This window comes from Pristiophorus japonicus, chromosome 1 (assembly GCF_044704955.1).
Source record: "Pristiophorus japonicus isolate sPriJap1 chromosome 1, sPriJap1.hap1, whole genome shotgun sequence".
In the NCBI taxonomy this organism is placed as follows: domain Eukaryota; kingdom Metazoa; phylum Chordata; class Chondrichthyes; family Pristiophoridae; genus Pristiophorus; species Pristiophorus japonicus.
The window spans coordinates 333,585,638-333,608,050 of NC_091977.1; the positions used below are offsets into that span (position 1 = coordinate 333,585,638).

The window sequence follows — 22,413 nt, forward strand, 5'->3', positions numbered from 1 at the left end:
TTGCAGAATGTGCTTTCACCTTGGCATAATGTTGTAAACACTGTTCAGGTCAACCTTAATGTATCTTCTTGTCTGGTGCTGGAGTAAATAGGTGCTCTCCAGCACACAGCATCATAACATATGTGGCTCGCACCAGGGGCTAGGCAAAGGAACTGGAAATCACACTATGGAAGGACTAGATAATGAAAGCTAGAAAAGTGTGTCTTGGGTCTTTTTGCATTGGGTTGCTCTGCCACGAAGTACCAAAAGGTATGAATACTAGCCTGGAGCTGCTTTAGTGCCATACAAAGGCTAAATATGTAAATCAAGATTAAAAAGTGCTCATTTTTTTATATTTAGCTGCATAAGAGGATGTTAGGGCAAGGATAAATATCGTATGAATTTGACCCTGGCGGCTGTGGACACAAAGATCGTTAGAAATGACAAATGCCAGAGGGGCAAGTCATGTATCCCACACACAATGCATCCTCCAGCAACCCTCATTCAGTAATGGTTAACTATTTCTACATCAGAGTACAAAGAACACAACTCAAGACAGCATTTGGGAGTGATCCACAGAAGAGACCCCAATGCTGAAGTATAGCTGCATCTGCTAGAGTTCCTGGCAAAAACACGGAGACTTTGCTCATGCTCTAGCAAATTTTGCTGCTTCGCTAGCCACATTCATCATTGTAGAGGACTGACAGATTGACCCATGTCTTTAATACTGTACAGAGTTTAGACAGGATTTTCCACATTGGCACAATCTACCATATCTGAGACTTATGTCCATCTGTTTGACATAGTGCTGAACCCAGTGAATTTTTGGGGATCAGCCTCACTTGAATGATTTTAGCATGCTCCCAGCAGGATTCTCACCAGCACCAGGATGCAGATATTGGGCTGGGGGAGAAAAAAACATTGCTGCAGAGCCAGCCGCTTCTTGGGCAGCTGAAAACAAGGGTCCTTAAGACTCCAGGGATGTAATCGATTGATTTAAATATTAGATTTCCACCTGCCCACATTAGCAATGGTGGGCACTAATAACATACTTGCATTCCCTCTTATCCAGTGTTATTAGGATCATAATGATGAATAATATATCAAATTATGCTGTCATTATCACCTATTTTGAACACAGCTGAGGCCAATTCTGGTGGAAAATCCTGGAAGTGCTAGCGAGCCAGAAGAATAGCTCTCTCGCAGATTCTCAGCCCAGATCCAACAGAACAGCAGCTAGAGGGCCTAAATAAATTTTAAACTTACTTTATTGCAAAAGTTCACAGAAAATGTTCAAAACCTTTGATCTGAAGGGACGAGCCGGCAACATCCAATGCCCGCTTTCTCTGGCCACTTCGCTTCTATGACAATTGTTGGACTGAAATCCCAGAAAATAACGAGATGCAGGTCATCACTCCCACATCAGCAATATAAAATTTGTATGCTCCCATCTATTTCAGGTGGGAACTTCCCGGACATGCCAGGAATGCCTCTGCAAAGGGAGCACAGACTTCGTTATGGATCTCCACTCCAATTTTCTCATTTTAATGCCCTAGAAACTGCTTCACATAGGGAGTTAGGAGGAGGAAAATGGCCCCTTAGTTTTAATACTGCTTGTAAAACTAAAGGAAATAGCTTACACAAATGCCAAGAAAAGTGGTAATCTCACAGACTGGGAGAAACATGGAAAACAAAGGGGCAAAAAAAATTAAGAGCTGCAAAAAGGGAGTATGAAAAATTATTTGCAAATAATATAAAGGCTTAAAGGCAAAAATTATCAATATATTAAGAGCTAGAGAGTGACTAAGGAAGATGTGGGCCATTAAAGACAGGCACAGGTGATACTGTAATAGACAAGACAATAGCAGATTTATCAAACAAGTACTTTGTATCCATTTTCACAGTAGATAAAAAGAGGATAAAATACCAGAGATAAAAGGGAAACTAAAAATAAATAAGGGGGATAAACTTATTGTATTCCATGTAAGTAACAAAATGAAAATGGAGAAAATAATGGGATTTAAAATAGATAAATCTCCAGGACTTGATGGTTTCCACCTCAGGATTTTAAAAGTAAGTTGGGGAGTTGCAGAAACATCATCATAAATTTTCAAAGCTCCCTTTATTTAGGAGTTTTGCCATTAGATTGGAAATCTGTTAATGTCACTCCATTATTTAATAAGGGTGGGAGAGAGAAACCAGATAACTACAGCCTATCAGTTTAACGCCAGTTGTGGGAGGATACTAGAATCTGACATTTGGGAGAATTCCTGAGGGTAAGTCATATCTGACTAATCTAGTTGAATTTAATAAGGTAGGTAAGGGACTATGAATGGACTTCCAGACAACATTCAATAAGGTTTCACACAAGATTATTAGTAACAATGAGAATTGGAGGTAGCCTTTTCACAAGAGGAAGGAGAGAGAGTGGAGATAAAGGGTAGGTACTTCATTGGCAGGATGTGACAAGTGGGGTTTCTCAGGGATTTGTTCTGGGGCCTTAACTTTCCACCATATTTATTAATAAGTTGGATGAAGGAATAGAGTTGTATATCCAAATTTGTGGATTACACCAAGTTAGGAGGGACAGCAAGTAATGCAGATGGGACAAGGAGGTTACAAAGGGACATACAGATTAAGTGAGATGGTAAAACTATGGCAATTAGAGTTCAATGTGGGCAAGCATGAGGTCATCCACTTTGGACTCAAGAAAGATACATCGGAATATTTTCTAACTGGTGAGAAACTAGGAACTGCGAGGTGGGGGGGGGGGTGGGCAAAGAGATTTGGGAGTTTAAGTACACAAATCATTAAAATCCAGTAGACGGATACAAACAGCAATCGAAAAGGCTAATGGAATGTTGGTCTTTACCTTAAGGGGGATGGAATACAAAGAAGAGGAAGTTATGCCACAGTTGTATAGAGCCTTAAGAGCATAAGCTTAGGAGCAGGGGTAGGTCATTTGTCCCTCGAGCCTACTCCGCCATTCAATGAGATCATGGCTGATCTTCTACCTCAACTCCACTTGTCTGCAATAGTCCTATACCCCTTGATTCCCTTAATATCCAAAAACCTATCGATCTCTGTCTTGAATATACTTAACGACTGAGCTTCCACAGCCCTCTGGGGGTAGAGAATTCCAAAGATTTACAATCCTCCGACTGAAAAAAAAATTATTTTCATCTCAGTCCTAAAAGGCCAACCCTTTATTCTGAGATTGTGACCCCTGGTTCTAGACTCACCAGCCAGGGGAAACATCCTCCCTGCCATCTACCCTGTCAAGACCTCTAAGAATTTTGTATGTTTCAATGAGATCACCTCTCATTCCACTAAACTCGAGAGAATATAGGCCTCATCTACGCAATCTCTCCTCATAGCACAATCCCCCCATCCCAGGAATCAGTCTGATGAACTTTTGTTGCACTCCCTCTATAGCAAGTATATCCTTCCTTAGGTAATGAGTCCAAAACTGTACACAATACTCTAGGTGTGGTTGCACCAAGGCTCTATATAATTATTCAGACGTCTTTACTCTTATAATAAATGCCAACATACCATTTGTATATAGCCTTGACCACCGTACAGCATTCAGTTTTGCGCGTCCCACCTTAGGAAGGATATATTGGTTTTGAAGGAGGTGCAGCGCAGATTCATCAGAATGATACCAGGGCTTAGAGGGTTAAATTATGAGGACAGGTTGTATAAACTTGGTTTGTATTCCTTGAGTATAGGAGGGATGATCTGATCGAGGTGTTTAAAATGTTAAAAGGATTTCATAGGGCAGATATGGAGAAACTATTTCCTCTGGTGGGGGATTCCAGAAGATGGGGACATAATCTTAAAATTAGAACTAGACCATTTAAGAGCAAAATCGGGAAGCAATTTTTCACATAAAAAGGTTGTAGAAATTTTGAACTCTCTCCCAAAAGGCTGTGGATGCTAGGCCAATTGAAGCTTTCAAGAATGAGAGAGATATAGATTTTTGTTAGGTAAGGGTATCAAAGAATATGGAGCAACAGTGGGAAAATGGAGTTGAGCTGTGGATAAGTCATGATCTAATTGAATGGCGAAACGGCTAGAGGGTCTGAATGGCCTACTCATGCTCCTAACGTTCCTATGTTCAAACAGGCTACGGTATTCCATCTCTAAACATACAACAAACCAATCGGTTTACCGAGGAAAAGGATTGTTTCAATTTGTGTGTGATTTCCTTCACCTTTACTGCAACTTAATTCTAGAAATGTACAATGGCTCAGAAATTGCCGGAGTGGCGCATCTTGTGGCAACCGCAGTACATTTTTCCCTCATCCTTCAGGTCATACTTCTGTGCCACAAATTGCTGCAAATGCAAATTGATAATGGTGTGTCAATGTCAATGGGGCATCTGGCACCTCATGAATGTCATGCACAATAGTCTATCTCCTTAACCAATTAAAATTAATGATAGCAAAAGAAACAAAGTGAACAGAGAAGGAAATAAAGTGAATTAAAGTCAAATTAGATACAGGAAGCAAAATAAAGCAAGGGAAAGAAAGATTGGATTGGGAGAGTAAAAAGAGACCAAGAAAAAGAAAAAAAAAAACTTAAAATCAAAAAGACTCGAGGAAAACAATTTACTCCTTGCAGGAGTAAGATGTCAGTTTAATTGTTCCCTTTCTGGGCCTCCAAGGTTCAGTTTCATGAGGAGCATGGATCATGTCATTAACAGGGTCCTTACATGATGAAATATCAGCCCTATATGTCTGTAGCGAGATTAATTTGTATTTACGGCGCTAATCCAGCAATTTCTCAAGTCATGGGGAGATTGACGGTGAGCTCTTGCTTTTGCGAGGCTAACAGCAGAGCAGCGCAAGTTTTGGAGATTCACAACTCATTGCGTATCTCTTCCTCGCCACAAATTGCTATTTAAAAAAAAAACGCACTAATAATAATGGACGCCGTGAACTCGCCATTATTTTTCTCACAATTTCTAGGCCACTATTTTGTAATTTTTAATCAGAATTTCATAGCAGAATGGGTTAAAAATCTGGTGGACTATTTGTATTTGATCTGCCTAACGTGTTTAGGTTCCATTGCGAAAGAAAGGCTAATAAGGTGCATTTTTGCTATAGGAATAACAACTATAAAACCTAAATTAAATTTATTTGAAGCTATTTTCTATCAAGAACATTTGGACATTCAGTTAAGTTCTAGGGTTACAGAAGCTAGTCTTGAACTGTCGGAAGGATGTGGAGGTACGAGACAGATGGACAAGAGAATTCTAAATATGAAAACACAGACTAAACAAAGACTGGTGGAAAAACAGATGGATAAGATTAATGGATGAAACCCGAGTGGATTGTCTTGTAACCTGTGGTCAGTTCAAATATCATGTAGTGCTTTATTTAAGCGTAGGGGCATGGGTTCATAAACAGAACGGAATGTAGAAGCATTTTGTATTTCCCACACAGGCAATTAATTACAGCTGATAACAAAGAGGCATTACTTTCATATTGTATTGGTAAACTTATGCAGATTTTGCAAATTAACGAGTGCCTGGTGCAATACCTTAAGGTATTTTCTGTAGTTTCGGGATACTGTGAATAAGTAGGACCAACACTTTCTTTCAAATGATGAAATATATATTTTTTTAGAAATTTAAAAATAGGTTACTTCATTTTTATGGGGTTAGGAAAAAATTAAAACTTAGAATTTGATTTGCAATTAAAAATGTATGATTGATGAACCAACAGATATTCCAAGAAACTAAGGAGGCAATAGCAGAGGCACTATTATCCTTATATAAAAATTCAATAAGAATATAAATAGGGCTAGAGGATTGGCAAACAGCAAATGTAATTTTCATAAAGAGATACAAATAACCCAAGGAATTATAGACCAGTTAGTGGTAAAAAATAATAAAGATATCATGATTTTCTAATAGGAAGGTCATGTTTAACCAAACTCATTGGGCCGGATTTTCGAGAAATTTGAAACCGGATTTGCGCCGTGATTTGATCCTCCACGGCGAAAACCCTGTCACAAAGCCCGGGCGGGATCCTCAGGTACCTGTTTGCGGCGACGCTTCCAAGTATCGCTGGATGGAGGTGCGCCGATGTGCAATGATGCAGATTGCGTTTGCGTCGGACTTTCAGCTCTCTCCCGAACCGTACATCCAGAATAGCGACAGGTCAAACATAACAAATAAGGAGAGGAGTAGGCCCCTTGAGCCTGCTCCGCCATTTAATAAAATCATGACTAATCTGATCATGCACTCAGGTCCACTTCCCTGCCTGCTCCCCATAATCCCTTATTGGTTAAGAAACTGTCTATCTCTGTCTTAAATTTAATGACCCAGCTTCCACAGCTCTCTAAGGCAGCGAATTCCACAGATTTACAACTCTCAGAAGAAATTCCTCCTCATCTCAGTTTTAAATGGGCAGCCCCTTATTCTAAGATTATGCCCCCTAGTTCTAGTCTCCCCAGTCAGTGGAAACATCCTCTCTGCATCACCCTCAATCTTATACATTTCAATAAGATCACCTCTCATTCTTCTGAAGTCCAATGAGTAGAGGCCCAACCTTCTCAACCTTTCCTCATAAGGTAACCCCTCAACTCTGGAATCAACCTAGTGAACCTTCTCTGAACTGCCTCCAAAGCAAGTATAGCCTTTCTTAAATATGGAAACCAAAGCTGTACACAGTATTCCAGTTGCTGCCTCACCAATACCCTTTATAACTGTAGCAGACTTCCCTGCTTTTATACTCCATCCCCTTTGCAATAAAGGCCAAGATTCCATTGGCATTCCTGCATATTAACCTTTTGTGTTTCATGCACCAAGACCCCCAGGTCCCGCTGTACTGCAGCACTATGCAAGTTTTCTCCATTTAAATAACTTGCTCTTCGATTTTTTTTCTGTCAAAGTGCATAACCTCACACTTTCCATTATACCCCATCTGCCAAATTTTTGCCCACTCACTTAGCCTGTCTATGTCCTTTTGCAGATTTTGTGTCCTCCTCACATCTTTGTAGCTTCAGCAAACTTGGCTACATTACACTCGGTCCCTTCATCCAAGTCGTTAATATAGATTGTAAATAGTTGGGGTCCCAGCACTGATCCCTGCAGTACCCCACTAGTTACTGATTGCCAACCAGAGAATGAACCATTTATCCCGACTCTCTGTTTTCTGTTAATTAGCCAATCCTCTATCCATGCTAATATATTACCCCCAACCCCGTGAACTTTTATCTTGTGCAGTAACCTTTTATGTGGCACCTTATCAAATGCCTTCTGGAAGTCCAAATACACCACATCCACTGGTTCCCCTTTATCCACTCTGTTCATTACATCCTCAAAGAATTCCAGCAAATTTGTCAAACATACTTCCCCTTCATAAATCCATGCTGACTCTGCCTGACTGAATTATGCTTTTCCAAATATCCTGCTACTGCTTCTTTAACAATCAAAGATGGACTCCAACATTTTCCCAACCAGATGTTAAGCTAACTGGTCTATAGTTTCCTGCTTTTTGTCTGCCTCCTTTTTTAAATAGGGGCATTACATTTGCAGTTTTCCAATCTGCTGGGACCTCCCCAGAATCCAGGGTATTTTGATAAATTACAACCAATGCATTCACTATCCCTGCCGCTACTTCTCTTAAGACCCTAGGATGCAAGCCATCGGGTCCAGGGGATTTATCCCTGCAGTCCCAATATCCTACTGAGTACCACCTCCTTAGTGATTGTGGTAAGTTCCTCCCCCCCCTATAGCCCCTTGACTATCCATTGTTGGGATATTTTTAGTGTCCTCTACCGTAAAGACTGATACAAAATATTTATTCAGAATTTCTGCCATCTCCATGCTTCCCATCACTAATTCCCCGGTTTCATCCTCCAAGGGACCAACATTTACTTTAGCCACTCTTTTCCTTTTTATATACCTGAAGAAACTCTTGCGATCTGTTTTTATATTTCATGCTAGTTTATTTTCATAGTCTATCTTCCCTTAATCATTTTTAAGTCATTCTTTGTTGGCTTTTAAAAGCTTCCCAATCTTCTGTCCTCCCAGTAGCTTTGGCCACTTTGTTTGCCCTTGTTTTTAAATGGATACCATTCTTTATTTCCACGGATGGCTACCTTTTCTTTTACACCCTTTCCTCCTCACTGGAATATATTTTTCTTGAGAGTTGTGAAATATATCCTTAAATGTATGCCACTGTTCATCAACCGTCCTACACTTTAATCTATTTTCCCAGTCCACCTTAGCCAACTCTGCCCTCATACCTTTGTAGTCTCCTTTATTTAAGCTTAGTACGCTGGTTTGAGATCCAACTTTCTCACCCTCCGTCTGTATTTGAAATTCAACCATGCTATGATCACTCATTCCAAGGAGATCCTTTACTAGGAGATTGTTTATTAATCCTGTCTCATTACACAGGACCAGATCTAAGATAGCTTGCCCCTGGTTTGTTCCGTTACGTATTGCTCAAAGAACCCGTCCCTTATGCACTCTATGAACTCTTCCTCAAGGCTACCCTGACCAATTTGATTTGTCCAATCAATATGGAGATTAAAATCACCCATGATTATTGCTGTTGCATTTTTACAAGCCCCCACTATTTCTTGTTTTTTTACTCTGACCAACAGAGTTGCTACTGTTAGGGAGCCTATAGACTACACCCACCAGTGACTTTTTCCCCTTATTATAGAAACATAGAAAATAGGTGCAGGGGTAGGCCATCCGGCCCTTCGAGCCTGCATCACCATTCAATAAGATCATGGCTGATCATTCCTTCAGTACCCCGTTGCAGCTAAAGGAGTACGGGGAGAAAGCAGGAAGGGCCATATGTAACTCCCTCTTGAATATATCCAATGAACTGGCATCAACAACTTTCTGCGGCAGGGAATTCCACAGGTTAACAACTCTGAGTGAAGAAGTTTCTCCTCAACTCAGTCCTAAATGGCCTGCCCCTTATCCTAAGACTGTGTCCCCTGGTTCTGGACTTCCCCAACATCGGGAACATTCTTTCTGCATCTAACCTGTCCAGTCCCGTCTGAATTTTATGTTTCTATGAGATCCCCTCTCATCCTTCTAAACTCCAGTGAATACAGGCCCAGTTGATCCAGTCTCTCCTCATATGTCAGTCCAGCCATTCCTGGAATCAGTCTGGTGAACTTTCGCTGCACTCCCTCAATAGCAAGAACGTCCTTCCTCAGATTAGGAGATCAAAACTGAACACAATATTCCAGGTGGAGCTTCACCAAGGCCCTGTACAACTGCAGTAAGACTTCCCTGCTCCTATATTCAAATCCCCTTGCTATGAAGGCCAACATACCATGTGCCTTCTTTACCACCTGCTGTACCTGCATTCCAATGACTGATGAACCACGACACCCAGGTCTTGCTGCACCTCCCTTTTTCCTAATCTGCCGCCATTCAGATGATATTCTGCCTTCGTGTTTTTGCCCCCCAAAGTGGATAACCTCACATTTATCCACATTATACTGCATCTGCCATGTATTTGCCCACTCACCTATCCTGTCCAAGTCACCCTGCAACCTCTTAGCATCCTCCTCACAGCTCACACCACCACCCAGTTTAGTGTCATCTGCAAACTTGGAGATATTACACTCAATTCAATTATCTAAATCATTAATATATATTGAAAAGAGCTGGGGTCCCAGCACTGAGCCCTGTGGCACTCCACTAGTCGCTGCCTGCCATTCTGAAAAGGACCCGTTTATCCGGACTCTCTGCTTCCTGTCTGCCAACCAGTTCTCTACCCACGTCAGTACATTACCCCCAATAACATGTGCTTTAACTTTGCACACCAATCTCATGTGGGACCTTGTCAAAAGCTTTTTGAAAGTCCAAATACACCACATCCACTGGATCTCCCCTGTCCACTCTACTAGTTACATCCTCAAAAAATTCCAGAAGATTTGTCAAGCATGATTTTCCCTTCATAAATCCATGCTGACTTGGACCAATCCTATCACTACTTTCCAAATGCGCTGCTATTTCATCCTTAATGATTGATTCCAACATTTTCCCCACTACTGATATCAGGCTAACAATTACCCATTTTCTCTCTCCCTCCTTTTTTAAAAAGTGGTGTTACATTAGCAACCCTCCAGTCCATAGGAACTGATCCAGAGTCAATAGACTGTTGGGAAAATTATCACCAATGCATCAACTATTTCTAGGGCCACTTCCTTAAGTGCTCTGGGATATCGACTATCAGGCCCTGGGGATTTATCGGCCTTCAATCCTGTCAACTTCCCAAACACAATTTCCCACCAAGTAAGGATATCCTTCAGTTCCTCCTTCTCACTCGACCTTTAGTCCCCCTAGTACATCTAGAAGGTTATTTGTGTCTTCCTTTGTGAAGACAGAATCAAAGTATCAATTGGTCTGCCAGTTCTTTGTTCTCCATTATAAAATCACCGAATCCGACTGCAAGGGACCTACATTTGTCTTTACTAATCTTTTTCTCTTCACATATCTATAGAAGATTTTGCAGTCAGTTTTTGTGTTTCCAGCATTTTTCCTCTCGTACTCCATTTCCCCCCTCTTAATTAAACCTTTGTCCTCCTCTACTGTATTCTAAATTTCTCCCAGTCCTCCGGCTTGCTACTTTTTCTGGCTAATTTGTATGCCTCTTCCTTGGATTTAACACTATCCTTAATTTCCCTTGTTCGCCACGGTTGAGCCACCTTCCCCGTTTTACTTTTACTCCAGACAAGGGTGTACAATTGTTGAAGTTTGTCCATATGATCTTTAAAAGGTTTGCCATTGCCTATCCACCATCAACCCTTTAAGTATCATTTGCCGGTCTAATCTAGCCAATTCGCGCTTCATACCATCAAAGTTACCTTTCCTTAAATTCAGGACCCTCGTTTCTCAATTAACTGTGTCACTCTCCAACTTAATAAAGAATTCTACCATATTATGGTCACTCTTCCCCAAGGGGCCTCGCACAACAAGATTGCTAATTAGTCCATTCTCATTACACATCACCCAGTCTAGGATGGCCAGGAAATCCTCATATTGGTCTAGAAAACCGTCCCTAATACACTCCAGGAAATCCTCCTCCATCGCATTGCTACCAGTTAGGTTAGCACAATCAATATGTAGATTAAAATCACCCATGATTACTGTGTACCTTTATTGCACACATCCCTTATTTCTTGTTTGATGCTGTCCCCAACCTCACTACTACTATTTGGTGGCCTGTACACAACTCCCACTAGCGTTTTCTGCCCTTTGGTATTCCGCAGCTCCACCCATACCGATTCCACATCATTCAAGCTAATGTCCTTCCTTACAATCGCATTAACTTCCTCTAACCAGCAACGCCACCCCGCCTCCTTTTCCTTTCTGTCTATCCTTCCTAAATGCTGAATACCCTTGGATATTGAGTTCCCAGCCTTGGTCCCCCTGGAGCCATGTCTCCGTGATGCCAATCACATCGGATCCGTTAACTGCTATCTGCGCAGCTAATTTGTCCACCTTATTCCGAATACTCCTCGCATTGAGGCACAGAGCCTTCAGGCTTGTCTTTTTAACACACTTTGATCCTTTAGAATTCTGCTGTAAAGTGGCCCTTTTTGATTTTTGCCTTGGGTTTCTCTGCCCTCCACCCAAATTGTTTCAACATCCTGATCATTTGAGCCAATATCGTTTCTCACTATTGCATTGATTCCATCCTTTATCAAAAGAGCTAGCCCACCTCCTTTTCCTTTTTGTCTGTCTGTCTGTCTTTCTGAATTATCAAATACCCCTGAATATTTAGTTCCCAGTCCTGGTCACCTTGCAACCACGTCTCTGTAATGGCAACCTGTCGGTGCAGCCCTGCCAGCAGTGGGAAGCATGAAACCTGCAAAAAAAGGTAAGTTAAAGTTTTTATTTTTTACTTTTTTTTTTCTCAGCGATTTGATAGATAAGGGTCTTGTAAATGTTTTTGGAATTTCACCCCCCCCCCCCCCCCACCACCCCTCCTCCCAAGGCCTCTCTCGCAGCGCTCCCGGCCCCAGACTAAATTTGGCAAAACTCACCTTTTTGCGTCGCAAACACTTGTGCAACGCTCGCCTTATCGATGCGCCCCTGGTGCAGACGCAAAGGCCGAAAGTTCGGGCTAAAAACGGTAGCGCAGCACCAACGGTAAGTTTCACGTATCGCTACCGCTTTCGCTGAAAAAGCCCGAAAGCCGAAAATCTGGCCCATTGAAGTCCCAAAGAGTAGATAAAGGCTATGCAGTGGATGTGGTATGCATGGACTTTCAGTAGGCCTTCACAATAAAGGTGCCGCATAAGTGATTCATGACAAAGGTCAGGGTGTGCAGAGTCAAGGGCCAGATAGCAGAATGGATTTCATGAAATATGGCTATAATACAGAACATTGGAGTTAAAGGAAGTTTGTCGACTGGCAGAAAGTAAGAAGTGGTGTCCTGCAGTGATCTGTGCTGGCACCAATATTATTCATCATAAACATAAATGATTTGGAATCAGTAATTAGAGGTATTGCATTGGAGGCAGTTCAGAGAAGATTCATTAGGTTGATTCCCGAGATGAAGGGGTCGTCTTATGAGGAAAGATTGAGCAGGTTGGGCCAGTACTCATTGGAGTTCAGGAGAATGAGAGGTGATCTTATTGAAACATACAAGATTCTGAGGGGGCTTGACAGGGTAGATGCTAAAGGATGTTTCCCCTCACGTGAGAATCTAGAACTAGGGGACAGTTTCAGAACAAGGGGTTGCCCATTTAAGAAGGAGACGAGGAGGAATTTCTTCTCTCAGAGGTTCGTGAATCATTGGAAATCTCGACCACATAGAGCAGTCTCAGCTGAGTCATTGAATATATTCAAGGCTGAGATAGACAGATTCTTGAACTATAGGGGAGTCAAGGGTTATGAGGAACAGGCAGGAAAGTGGAGTTGAGGCCAAGATCAGATCAGCCTTGATCTTATTGAATGGCAGAGCAGGCTCAAGGGGCCGTATGGCCTTCTCCTCCTCTTATTTCTTATGTCCTTATGTTGAAATTCACAGATTACACCAATTTTTTTTTTTTTTTTTTTTTTGAGTGGGGGTGGGGAAAGAGAAGAGTAGAAACATAGAAAATAGGTGCAGGAGTAGGCCATTCGGCCCTTCAAGTTTGCACCATCATTCAATAAGATCATGGCTGATCATTCACCTCTGTATTCCTTTCCTGCTTTCTCTCCATACCCCTTGATCCCTTTAGCCGTAAGGGCCATATCTAACTCCCTCTTGAATATATCCAATGAACTGGCATCAATAACTCTCTGCAGTAGAGAAATCCACAGGTTAACAACTCTGAGTGAAGAAGTTTCTCCTCATCTCAGTCCTAAATCGCTTACCCCTTATCCTTAGACTGTGTCCCCTGGTTCTGGACTTCCCCAACATCGGGAACATTCTTCCTGCATCTAACCTGTCCAGTCCCATCTGAATTTTATATGTTTCTATGAGATCCCCTCTCATCCTTCTAAACTCCAGTGAATAAAGGCCCAGTCGATCCAATCTCTCCTCAGTTGTCAGTCCTGCCATCCCTGGAATCAGTCTGGTGAACATTCGCTGCACTCCCTCAATAGCAAGAACGTCCTTCCTCAGATTAGGAGACCAAAACTGAATACAATATTCCAGGTGAGGCCTCACCAAGGCCCTGTACAACTGCAGTAAGACCTCCCTGCTCCTATACTCAAATCCCCTAGCTATGAAGGCCAACATACCATTTGCCTTCTTCACCGCCTGCTGTACCTGCATGCCAACTTTCAATGACTGATGTACCATGACACCCAGGTCTCGTTCCACCGCCCCTTTTCCTAATCTGCTGCCATTCAGATAATATTCTGCCTTCGTGTTTTTGCCACCAAAGTGGATAACGTCACATTTATCCACATTATACTGCATCTGCCACGCATTTGCCCACTCACCTAGCCTGTCCAAGTCACCCTGCAGCCTCTTAGCATCCTCCTTACAGCTCACACCACCACCCAGCTTAGTGTCATCTGCAAACTTGGAGATATTACACTCAATTCCTTCATCTAAATCATTAATGTATATTGTAAATAGCTGGGGTCCCAGCATTGAGCCCTGCAGCAACCCACTAGTCACTGCCTGCCAGTCTGAAAAGGACCCGTTTATCCGGACTCTCTGCTTCCTGTCTACCAACCAGTTCTCTATCCACGTCAGTACATTACCCCCAATACCATGTGCTTTAACTTTGCACACCAATCTCGTGTGGGACCTTGTCAAAAGCCTTTTGAAAGTCCAAATACACCACATCCACTGGTTCGCCCCTGTCCATTCTACTAGTTACATCCTCAAAAAATTCTAGAAGATTTGTCAAGCATGATTTTCCCTTCATAAATCCATGCTGACTTGGACCGATCCTGTCACTGCTTTCCAAATGCGCTGCTATTTTATAAGAACATAAGAATTAGGAACAGGAGTAGGCCATCTAGCCCCTCGAGCCTGCTCCGCCATTCAATAAGATCATGGCTGATCTTTAATAATTGATTCCAACATTTTCCCCACTATTGATGTCAGGCTAACCGGTCTATAATTACCCATTTTCTCTCTCCCTCCTGTTTTAAAAAGTGGTGTTACATTAGCTACCCTCCAGTCCATAGGGACTGATCCAGAGTCAATAGACTGTTGGAAAATGATCGCCAATGCATCCACTATTTCTCGGGCCACTTTCTTAAGTACTTTGGGATGCAGACTATCAGGCACCAGGGATTTATCGGCATTCAATCCCATCAATTTCCCTAACTCAATTTCCCACCTAATACGGATTTCCTTCAATTCCTCCTTCTCACTAGACCCTCGGTCCCCTAGTATTTCCGGAAGGTTATTTGTGTCTTCCTTCATGAAGACAGAACCAAAGTATATGTTCAATTCATCTGCCATTTCTTTGTTCCCCATTATAAATTCACCTGATTCTGACTGCAAGAGACCTACGTTTGTCTTCACTAATCTTTTTCTCTTCACGTATTTATAGAAGCTTTTGCAATCAGTTTTTATGTTCCCAGCAAGCTTCCTCTCATACTCTATTTTCCCCCTCCTAATTAAATCCTTTGTCCTCCTCTGCTGAATTCTAAATTTCTCCCAGTCCTCAGGTTTGCTGCTTTTTCTGGCCAATTTATATGCCTCTTCCTTGGATTTAACAGGAGTAGATTAGCTAACAATATAAAGAACACCAAAATACAGGAAAATGCAATGTGGATGGATAAATGGAAAATGAAATTCAAGAGTTAAATGCAAGGCGGTTCATTTGGTAGGAGAATAAGGTCATTATTCCTTGGAATTTTAAGAAGCTAAATGGGGTAGAGAAACAGAGATCTGGGAATACAGATACATACATCGCTTAAGGTTTTCCTTCTATTTCTATGTTCAAGAAATTGTTTTTATTTTCTTTTATTCTCCTCCCAGATCCCCATAAGATTTTAGCCACATGCATTGAACTTATTCGGTGCTTTCATTGGTAGAATCATTTGTTGTTTGTGGTACTAAACTCATTGGGAAGTCCATCCTAAAATCTGGATAGCCTTATAGCTTGAGGAATGCATACTCCATAGCTAAGCCTCACTGGTGGAAATCCTGATGTGACAAAGGCCAGCCAACCTGATCTATGGCTCCTACTTGGAAGCATGTGCCCAAACACTGTCTGGCAGCAACCTGGAACGTTAGCTGGACATTCTTAAGTCATTATTGTGGATAGTTAATCAGGGAAGAGATCAGAGATCAACAGTAGATCTAAAATTTCTATTGGCTCTGAAGAGCACATCATCATCTCACAACTTTGGCACCCCTCAGCATTGCTTGGGGGAACGCAACATGCAAGGAGAAGTACCTACTGTATGGTCATTCGCCAAAGAAACATCCTCTACACACCATGTACCCATCAGATCAGCCCTCACGTCTCACAAGGGAGATCAATTTTGTTGTTCCCAAGCTCTCTTCAATGTCAAAATAAACTAGGGCAAAGGGAAGGTCACACACATAATTCTATGGAATAAGTTGAGGAAAGTGTGGAGAAATTTGGGTTTTTCAGGATGAAGAGGAAGATTCTGTGAGGTGATCTTAGAGGTATACAAAATTGTTAAGGGAATGGATATGGTAAATCCAGAATATTGCTTTAAATTAAACTAGGATGAGAGGTCACAGGTCCAAACTGACAAACGGTCATGTTAGGCTTGATATCAGATCGTTTTCCTTCAGTAGGGCAAAAGAAAACTAGAATAATTTAAGAAAAATTGGATGCTGCCCTGAGAGGACTGTAGGGCTGCTTTGGGAGGGTGGAGCAAATGGCCTTCCTGTCCTGTAATGATAATACGAGCTGGTGTGGGGGGAGATGTGTAATAAATCCAATAGGGAATTAGGGAGAAACTTCATTACCGAGAGTGGTGAGAATATGCAACTCGCTCCCAGAGGGAATGGTTGAGGCGAATAGCATAGATGCATTTAAGTGGAAGCTAGATAAACACAATAGAGAAAGGGTTACATTGATAGGGTGAGATGAAGTAGGATCGGAGGAGGCTGGTATGGAGCATTAACACCAGCATGGAGCAGTTGGGCCGAATAGACAGTTTCTGTGCTGTAGACTCGCTACAACGGTGTGTAAAGTGAGGCGGCCTCTTGTCCAGAGCCGCCCCGTAGGGGTGGGGTGGCCCTAGCCCGATGGCCGCTCTGGACTTTCCGAGGGTGTTGGACCAGGTGGGCCGATTCAGGGGCCCGAATAATCGACACCGGGCCAGCGAAATAAAAGCATCAGGCAGCGGCGCGCTGTGACCGCGCTGCGAGCACCTACTTTTTGCAAGGGATGTGGCCCTTCCTCTCCTCCAGGACCCGGACGCGTTGGTTCTGCCCGTCGTACGAGATCAGCACCCTGCTGTTCCTGCCGGTGTTGTGGTCGTACACGACGGCCCGGCCTTCCCATTGCTCGGGGGCCTGGCACGGCTTGGGCTGCAGGGTGGGTCGGGGAATACAGAAGCCGGGGACGAGGCAGCACCAGAGCAGCGGCAGAAGCCGCGCCGAGACCGAACCTGCATGCGCCATCTGCCTGACCGTTATATTCGATTGTTCGAAATGATTCCAAAGCTAACGGCTGTCCCGTGTGACATGCGTCACCGCCACGACCTGCAGCGGGCCGCACGTGATCAGTCCCGTGTATGGCGGGGGCAAAGGGCAGCCCGCAGATACAGAGCGTCCAGCACACATCTGGCCACCAACAACATACACACGCGGTGCATCCTGCGTGAGGTGACTACATGATGGAGAAGGTTAATTTCATCCATCCATCCAGTAACTTCCCCCAATGCATCATCCAATTATTTCTAATCACCTGTGTGCAGAGGGATTTTCTGCCATTAGTCTTAAATGCACCTTGGACCATTTTCAACTAGTGTCCTCCTGTCCTTGTAGTTTAATTCAAAGTAATATTCTGCTATTACTTTTCTCTCCATTACGTTAACAATTGTTATATAATGTTTCTTTTATTCATTCTCATGTGGAGAGACTGGTTCCACTTGTAGGAGAAAGCAACACTAATGGCCATAAATACAAGATAGTTACTAATAAATCCAATAGGCAAATAAGGAGAAACTCAGAGAGTGGTTAGAATGTGGAAATCGCTACCAAAGAAGTGGTTGAGGCAAATAGTTTAGATGCTTTAAAAAGGAAACTAGACAAGTACATGAGAGAAAAGGGAACGGAAAGATATGCTGAAAGGCTGAGATGAGGCAGATGGAATGGGAGGAGACTCGTGTGGAACATAAATACCAGCATAGATGAGTTGGGCTGAATGGCCTGTTTTTGTGCTGTATATTCTATGTTATTCTATGTAAATAAACACCAATGTAAATGTGTCACTTTATATTTACATCCTCCTGCTAGTTAGTAATGGCACTTCCTATATCCTCAACTTGCAGAGAATTGCTTCTGCAATCAGCTCGATTGCTCAAATTGGCATAACTTTTGCTATTGAAGTATAAATAACAAAGAACTTACATTTATATAACATCTTTCATGTCCTCAGGATGTGCCAAAGCATTCGAGAGCCAATAAATTACTTTTGAAGTGTAGTCACTGTTGTAGGCAAATATGGTTGCCAGTTTGCACACAGCATGACCCCACAAACAGCAATGAGATGAATGACCAGTTAATTTGTTTTTTGGTGGTGTTCGTTGATGGATAATGTGATCTTTTACATTTTTTTATTACTTGTTCACAGGATGTGGCCGATGTTTCAGCCGTGCTTCCAGCTGTCTATGTATTATGACACTTCTTAAAACCTACTTCTTTGACCAAGCTTTTGGTCATCGGTCCTGATATTTCCTTATGTGGGTGGGTGTCAAATCCTGTTTGGTAATGCTCCTGTAAAGTACTTTGGAACGTTGTATTACGTTAAAGGTGCTATATAAATACAAGTTGTTGTTGATGCTGGCAAAGCCTAATTTTTTGCCCATCCCTAATTATCCTGAGAAGTTGGCAGTGGTGCAATCTTTGTGATGGTTCTTCCACTATGGTGCTAGTAGGAAAATCCAGGATTATGACCCAGTGCTGGTGAAAGAATGACGATTTATGTCTAAGTCAGGTTAGTGCGTGACTTGGAGGTGACAGTGTTCCCATGGCATTGCTGCTCTTGTCCTTGGTAGAGGTCACCAGGAGGGAGGTACTGTTGAAGTAACCTATTCCTTCTACACTGTTCCAGTGAAGCTCAATGCATAATTGGGGAACAGCATCTCATGTTTTAAATGGGCACTTTGCATCCCTCTGGATTTAATATTATTTTACCATCATCAGACCTTAATCATAGCTCCCGTTTTCTCTCAGGCAGTAGGTGCTAGAAATGCAGGGTGGGTGCAAGCTTGGTGGAGTGGAGACCCCCTCCGCTGTTCTATGCCCTTTACTGGTCATTCTATGTCTTTTCCTATGTCTGTGGTATCCCCCACCACCACCATTTCCCTTTTTCTGTTCCTTTTAAATGCTGTCCATCTGTAATATCTTTCCATTCTGAGAAGGGTCTATATCTGAAACATCCAATTAATTTTGGTTCTCTCAACAGATTCTGCAAGGAACGGGACTTGTTGCTCAATGGAAAGATGCTGAAGCACGAGTGCAGGTAGATAAATCTATAAAAAAGGCAACAGCATTTTGAAGTTTTAAAAATAGGAGCTTTAAGTACAAGAGTAAAGCAGGAATGATAAATTTGTATAAAGCAATGGTTAAGCCAGTTGGAGACTGTGTGCAGTTTTGGGTGCCTCATTATACAAAGAGTATTAAAGCCATAGAGATCGTATAGTGTAGATTCACCAGGATGAAACTATAGTTATGAGGAGAGAATTAAGATACTGGGATTTTTTCCATTGGCACAGAGAATATTGAATTGAGATTTTTTTCAGTTATGGGGAATGACTTTCCTCCAGTTGGGGTATTAATCATGAGGAGCCATAAATATAAAGTTCTCACTAAGAGAGTGAGAAGAGTGATTAGGAAAATATTATTTACACAGAAGTTTGTTGAAGCACGGAATCTGTTACACAAGGAGTGGTTGAGGTAGAGCTCATTGCATTTTTAAAAGGAAAGTGGGGTAAAAATTTAAAACAAGGAGAGATACAAGGCTATGGGGAGAGCGAAGGCAGTAGGATTATTTTATAGATAGATATAGATAGTCTCTGTGCCATAGCAAAGAGCTGGCATGAATATGATGGGCCAAATAGCCTCCTTCTGTGCTGCAAACTCTTATGATTTAATAATATGGTCCGACCAGAGCTCTGTACAGTTTGGATGCAACTATCTCTGACTCATATTATACTTTTTGGGCAATGTAATTCAATATTCTGTTGACTTTGTTGTTTGCTGCTTTGCATTGGCAGGATACATTGATCATCAAGTCTACTAAGACTTTTAGCTTTCTTTGAGCTTCATCCTTAGCTATTTCAATACCATTCTTAAAGAACATGTGATATATATATATATAAAAAAAGATTTGCATTTATATAGTGCCTTTCACGACCTAAGGATGTCCCAAAGTGCTTTACAACCAATTAAATATTTCTAAAGTGTAGGCACTGTTGTAATGTAGGAAACATGGCAGTCAATCTGCACACAGCAAGCTCTCACAAACAGCATAGTGATAATGATCAGATCATCTGTTTTAGTGATGTTTGTTGAGGGATAAATATTTATCCCTCTATTTCATCAAAATAGTACCGTGGGATCTTTTATGTCAACCTGAGAGAGCAGACAGGGCCTCGGTTTAATGTCTCATTTGAAAGAAGGCATCTCCGACAGTGCAGCATTCTATGTGCATTACTTTGCACTTGTTTGTAATAAATGTCATATGTCATTGTCCTGTCCACTTATTTTGAATTGTCCAAAACTCCTATAATACATTTTTGTGCATATTATACATGTAAATTGCATTCAGTGAATAAATATGAAATACTTTGTATCCATGTGGATATATGTGCGTGTATACATAAAATAGATATTCTGTGCATCAGTCTATTCTATACATAGATCTATGTATACATATATGGATGCATCTATTTTTACTAACTGAAATGCAGCTGTTTCTCTGATTGGCTCTCAAGACCTATTGCTGATTGGTCTCCTTGGAGGATAAGCCACACCCTGAAGTTCCTCTGGAATGTGTGACTGGAACTGCCCAGCCCAAGTTCTGAATGATCTTCCAATGTGTAATTCGATCCATTTTAACTTCAGAAGCTACAGAGGATAGATCTCCCCAAAAGCCATCAAGTTCCAGCTGAACCACAGCGCAAGTACATCCCTCCACCAGTTGAAGACCCTTATCCCAGCACATGTGCTGCCTCCCACAGCCGAAGTCCATTACCCCAACGTAAGTGCATCCCTCTGCCAACTGAAGACCCTTACCCCAGCAATCCCTCCACCAGCTGAAAAACCTTACCTAAGCAGCATGGCGGCCCTGACCTGCGTGAAACCATCAGCGGCAGGTCGGGGCCCTAAAAGGAGTGGTGTGCCGCGGCCTGGGAGCAGCGTGGCGGCCCCGACTTGTCTGAGACCATCAGCGGCAGGTCAGGACCTTAAAAGGAGCGGTGTGCGGCGGCCTGGGAGTAGCCTGGCAACCCCGACCTGCAAGATGAAGCATAAACAGTACATATTGGCCATAAACCAAGAAGAAACAAGTCAACTATAACCAACCCCGATGGTATATGAGAAATACCACTCTCCATGAAAGAAAACCAGCCAACCGCCACGCTGACGAGAACATTGCTTAATATCACCCCACTACCCGCTAAGGAGAAAATTGCACCCCTCACAACTGAGGAGCAAATGGCAAATTTCCAGAACCACCTTTCCTCCTCCATGCTTTGTAAACTTCAGCTCGTCTAAAACACTGCTGTCCATATCCAATCCCGCCCCAAGTTTTGCTCAACACTCACCCCTGTCCTTACTGACCTACATTGGCTCTTGGTCCCTCAATGCCTCCAATTTAAATTCTAATCTTTATGTTTAAATCCCTTTATGGCCTTGGCCTGTAGGGTGTTCGCTTTCCACTCTACTTTGATTCATAGACCTTGTGAATTACAGGAAGGACTCCACGTAACGCAAAGTTTAGGCTTAAGCCCAACTGTTAGTTTATTACACAAAAACCAACTAAAATTACAGAACAAGACTTCTTCAAGATTGATTGAAGACATACAATCACCCATCCAGCCAGTTGCTGCTGTTGTCGATTGTAGGCTCATAGAGCTAGGGAAGGTGTTGGGTCGCAGCTGCTTGCTTTGTGGTCGTTGTTCGTTTGACCTGCTGTTCTGAGGTATTTCTTCGACCTGTTGTTCCTCTCTGATGTTCTTCTCTGAGCTGTTGTTCTCAGCTCTTACATATATATCCATTTGATTATACACATCTCCTGCTGGGCTGCTTTTCAGTTAGCGCATCTGGATGAGTCTTGATGGCTGTGATGATGGGTGTGGATCTGTCTGGATGGCCACAATTTGCACACGGAATCGACAGGGCAAAAGATAACTCCTTGGGCTAGACTTTCCACGTTTTTTGCATGCTTAACGCCCACTTAACGCCCATTTTACCGCTGAAATAACGTATAACGCCCATATATCATCCATTTAGCCACATAATGGAAACTGACAGGCATTTTTCGGAAACTTATCGTCGAGCAATAATTTCCCCATTTGCTTAATGCCGGGAAAAAGTAATACCACCTGCCCACTTTTTTTGGGCAGAAACATCAGAATGGGCAAAATCAATGCCCATAATATCACCCAGCGTTACTTTCCACACGGAATTAATGCCGAGATTCTAAAATACCTCCTACCCATTTTTTTTTGTCGTAAAGAGCACATTTGGCGAAACTAATGCACAGGAGATCGCCCACCGTCACTTTCATCACCTCGCACACATATCGCCCACAATATCGCTCACCCAAAAAAAC

At 42.3% G+C, this 22,413-nt stretch overlaps 1 protein-coding gene across 1 annotated transcript in view; it reads right to left on the minus strand.

Moving 5' to 3' along the window:
• The window catches only part of epdr1 (ependymin related 1), a 28,386-nt gene extending 11,218 nt beyond the window's left edge, over positions 1 to 17,168 (minus strand). Inside the window, exon 1 of the mRNA XM_070889343.1 lies at positions 16,786 to 17,168. Within this exon, the coding sequence (XP_070745444.1) occupies positions 16,786 to 17,033 (248 nt within the window). The 5' untranslated portion in view covers positions 17,034 to 17,168. The remainder of the gene's footprint in view (positions 1 to 16,785) is intronic.
• Between the last annotated feature and the right edge of the window lie 5,245 nt (positions 17,169 to 22,413).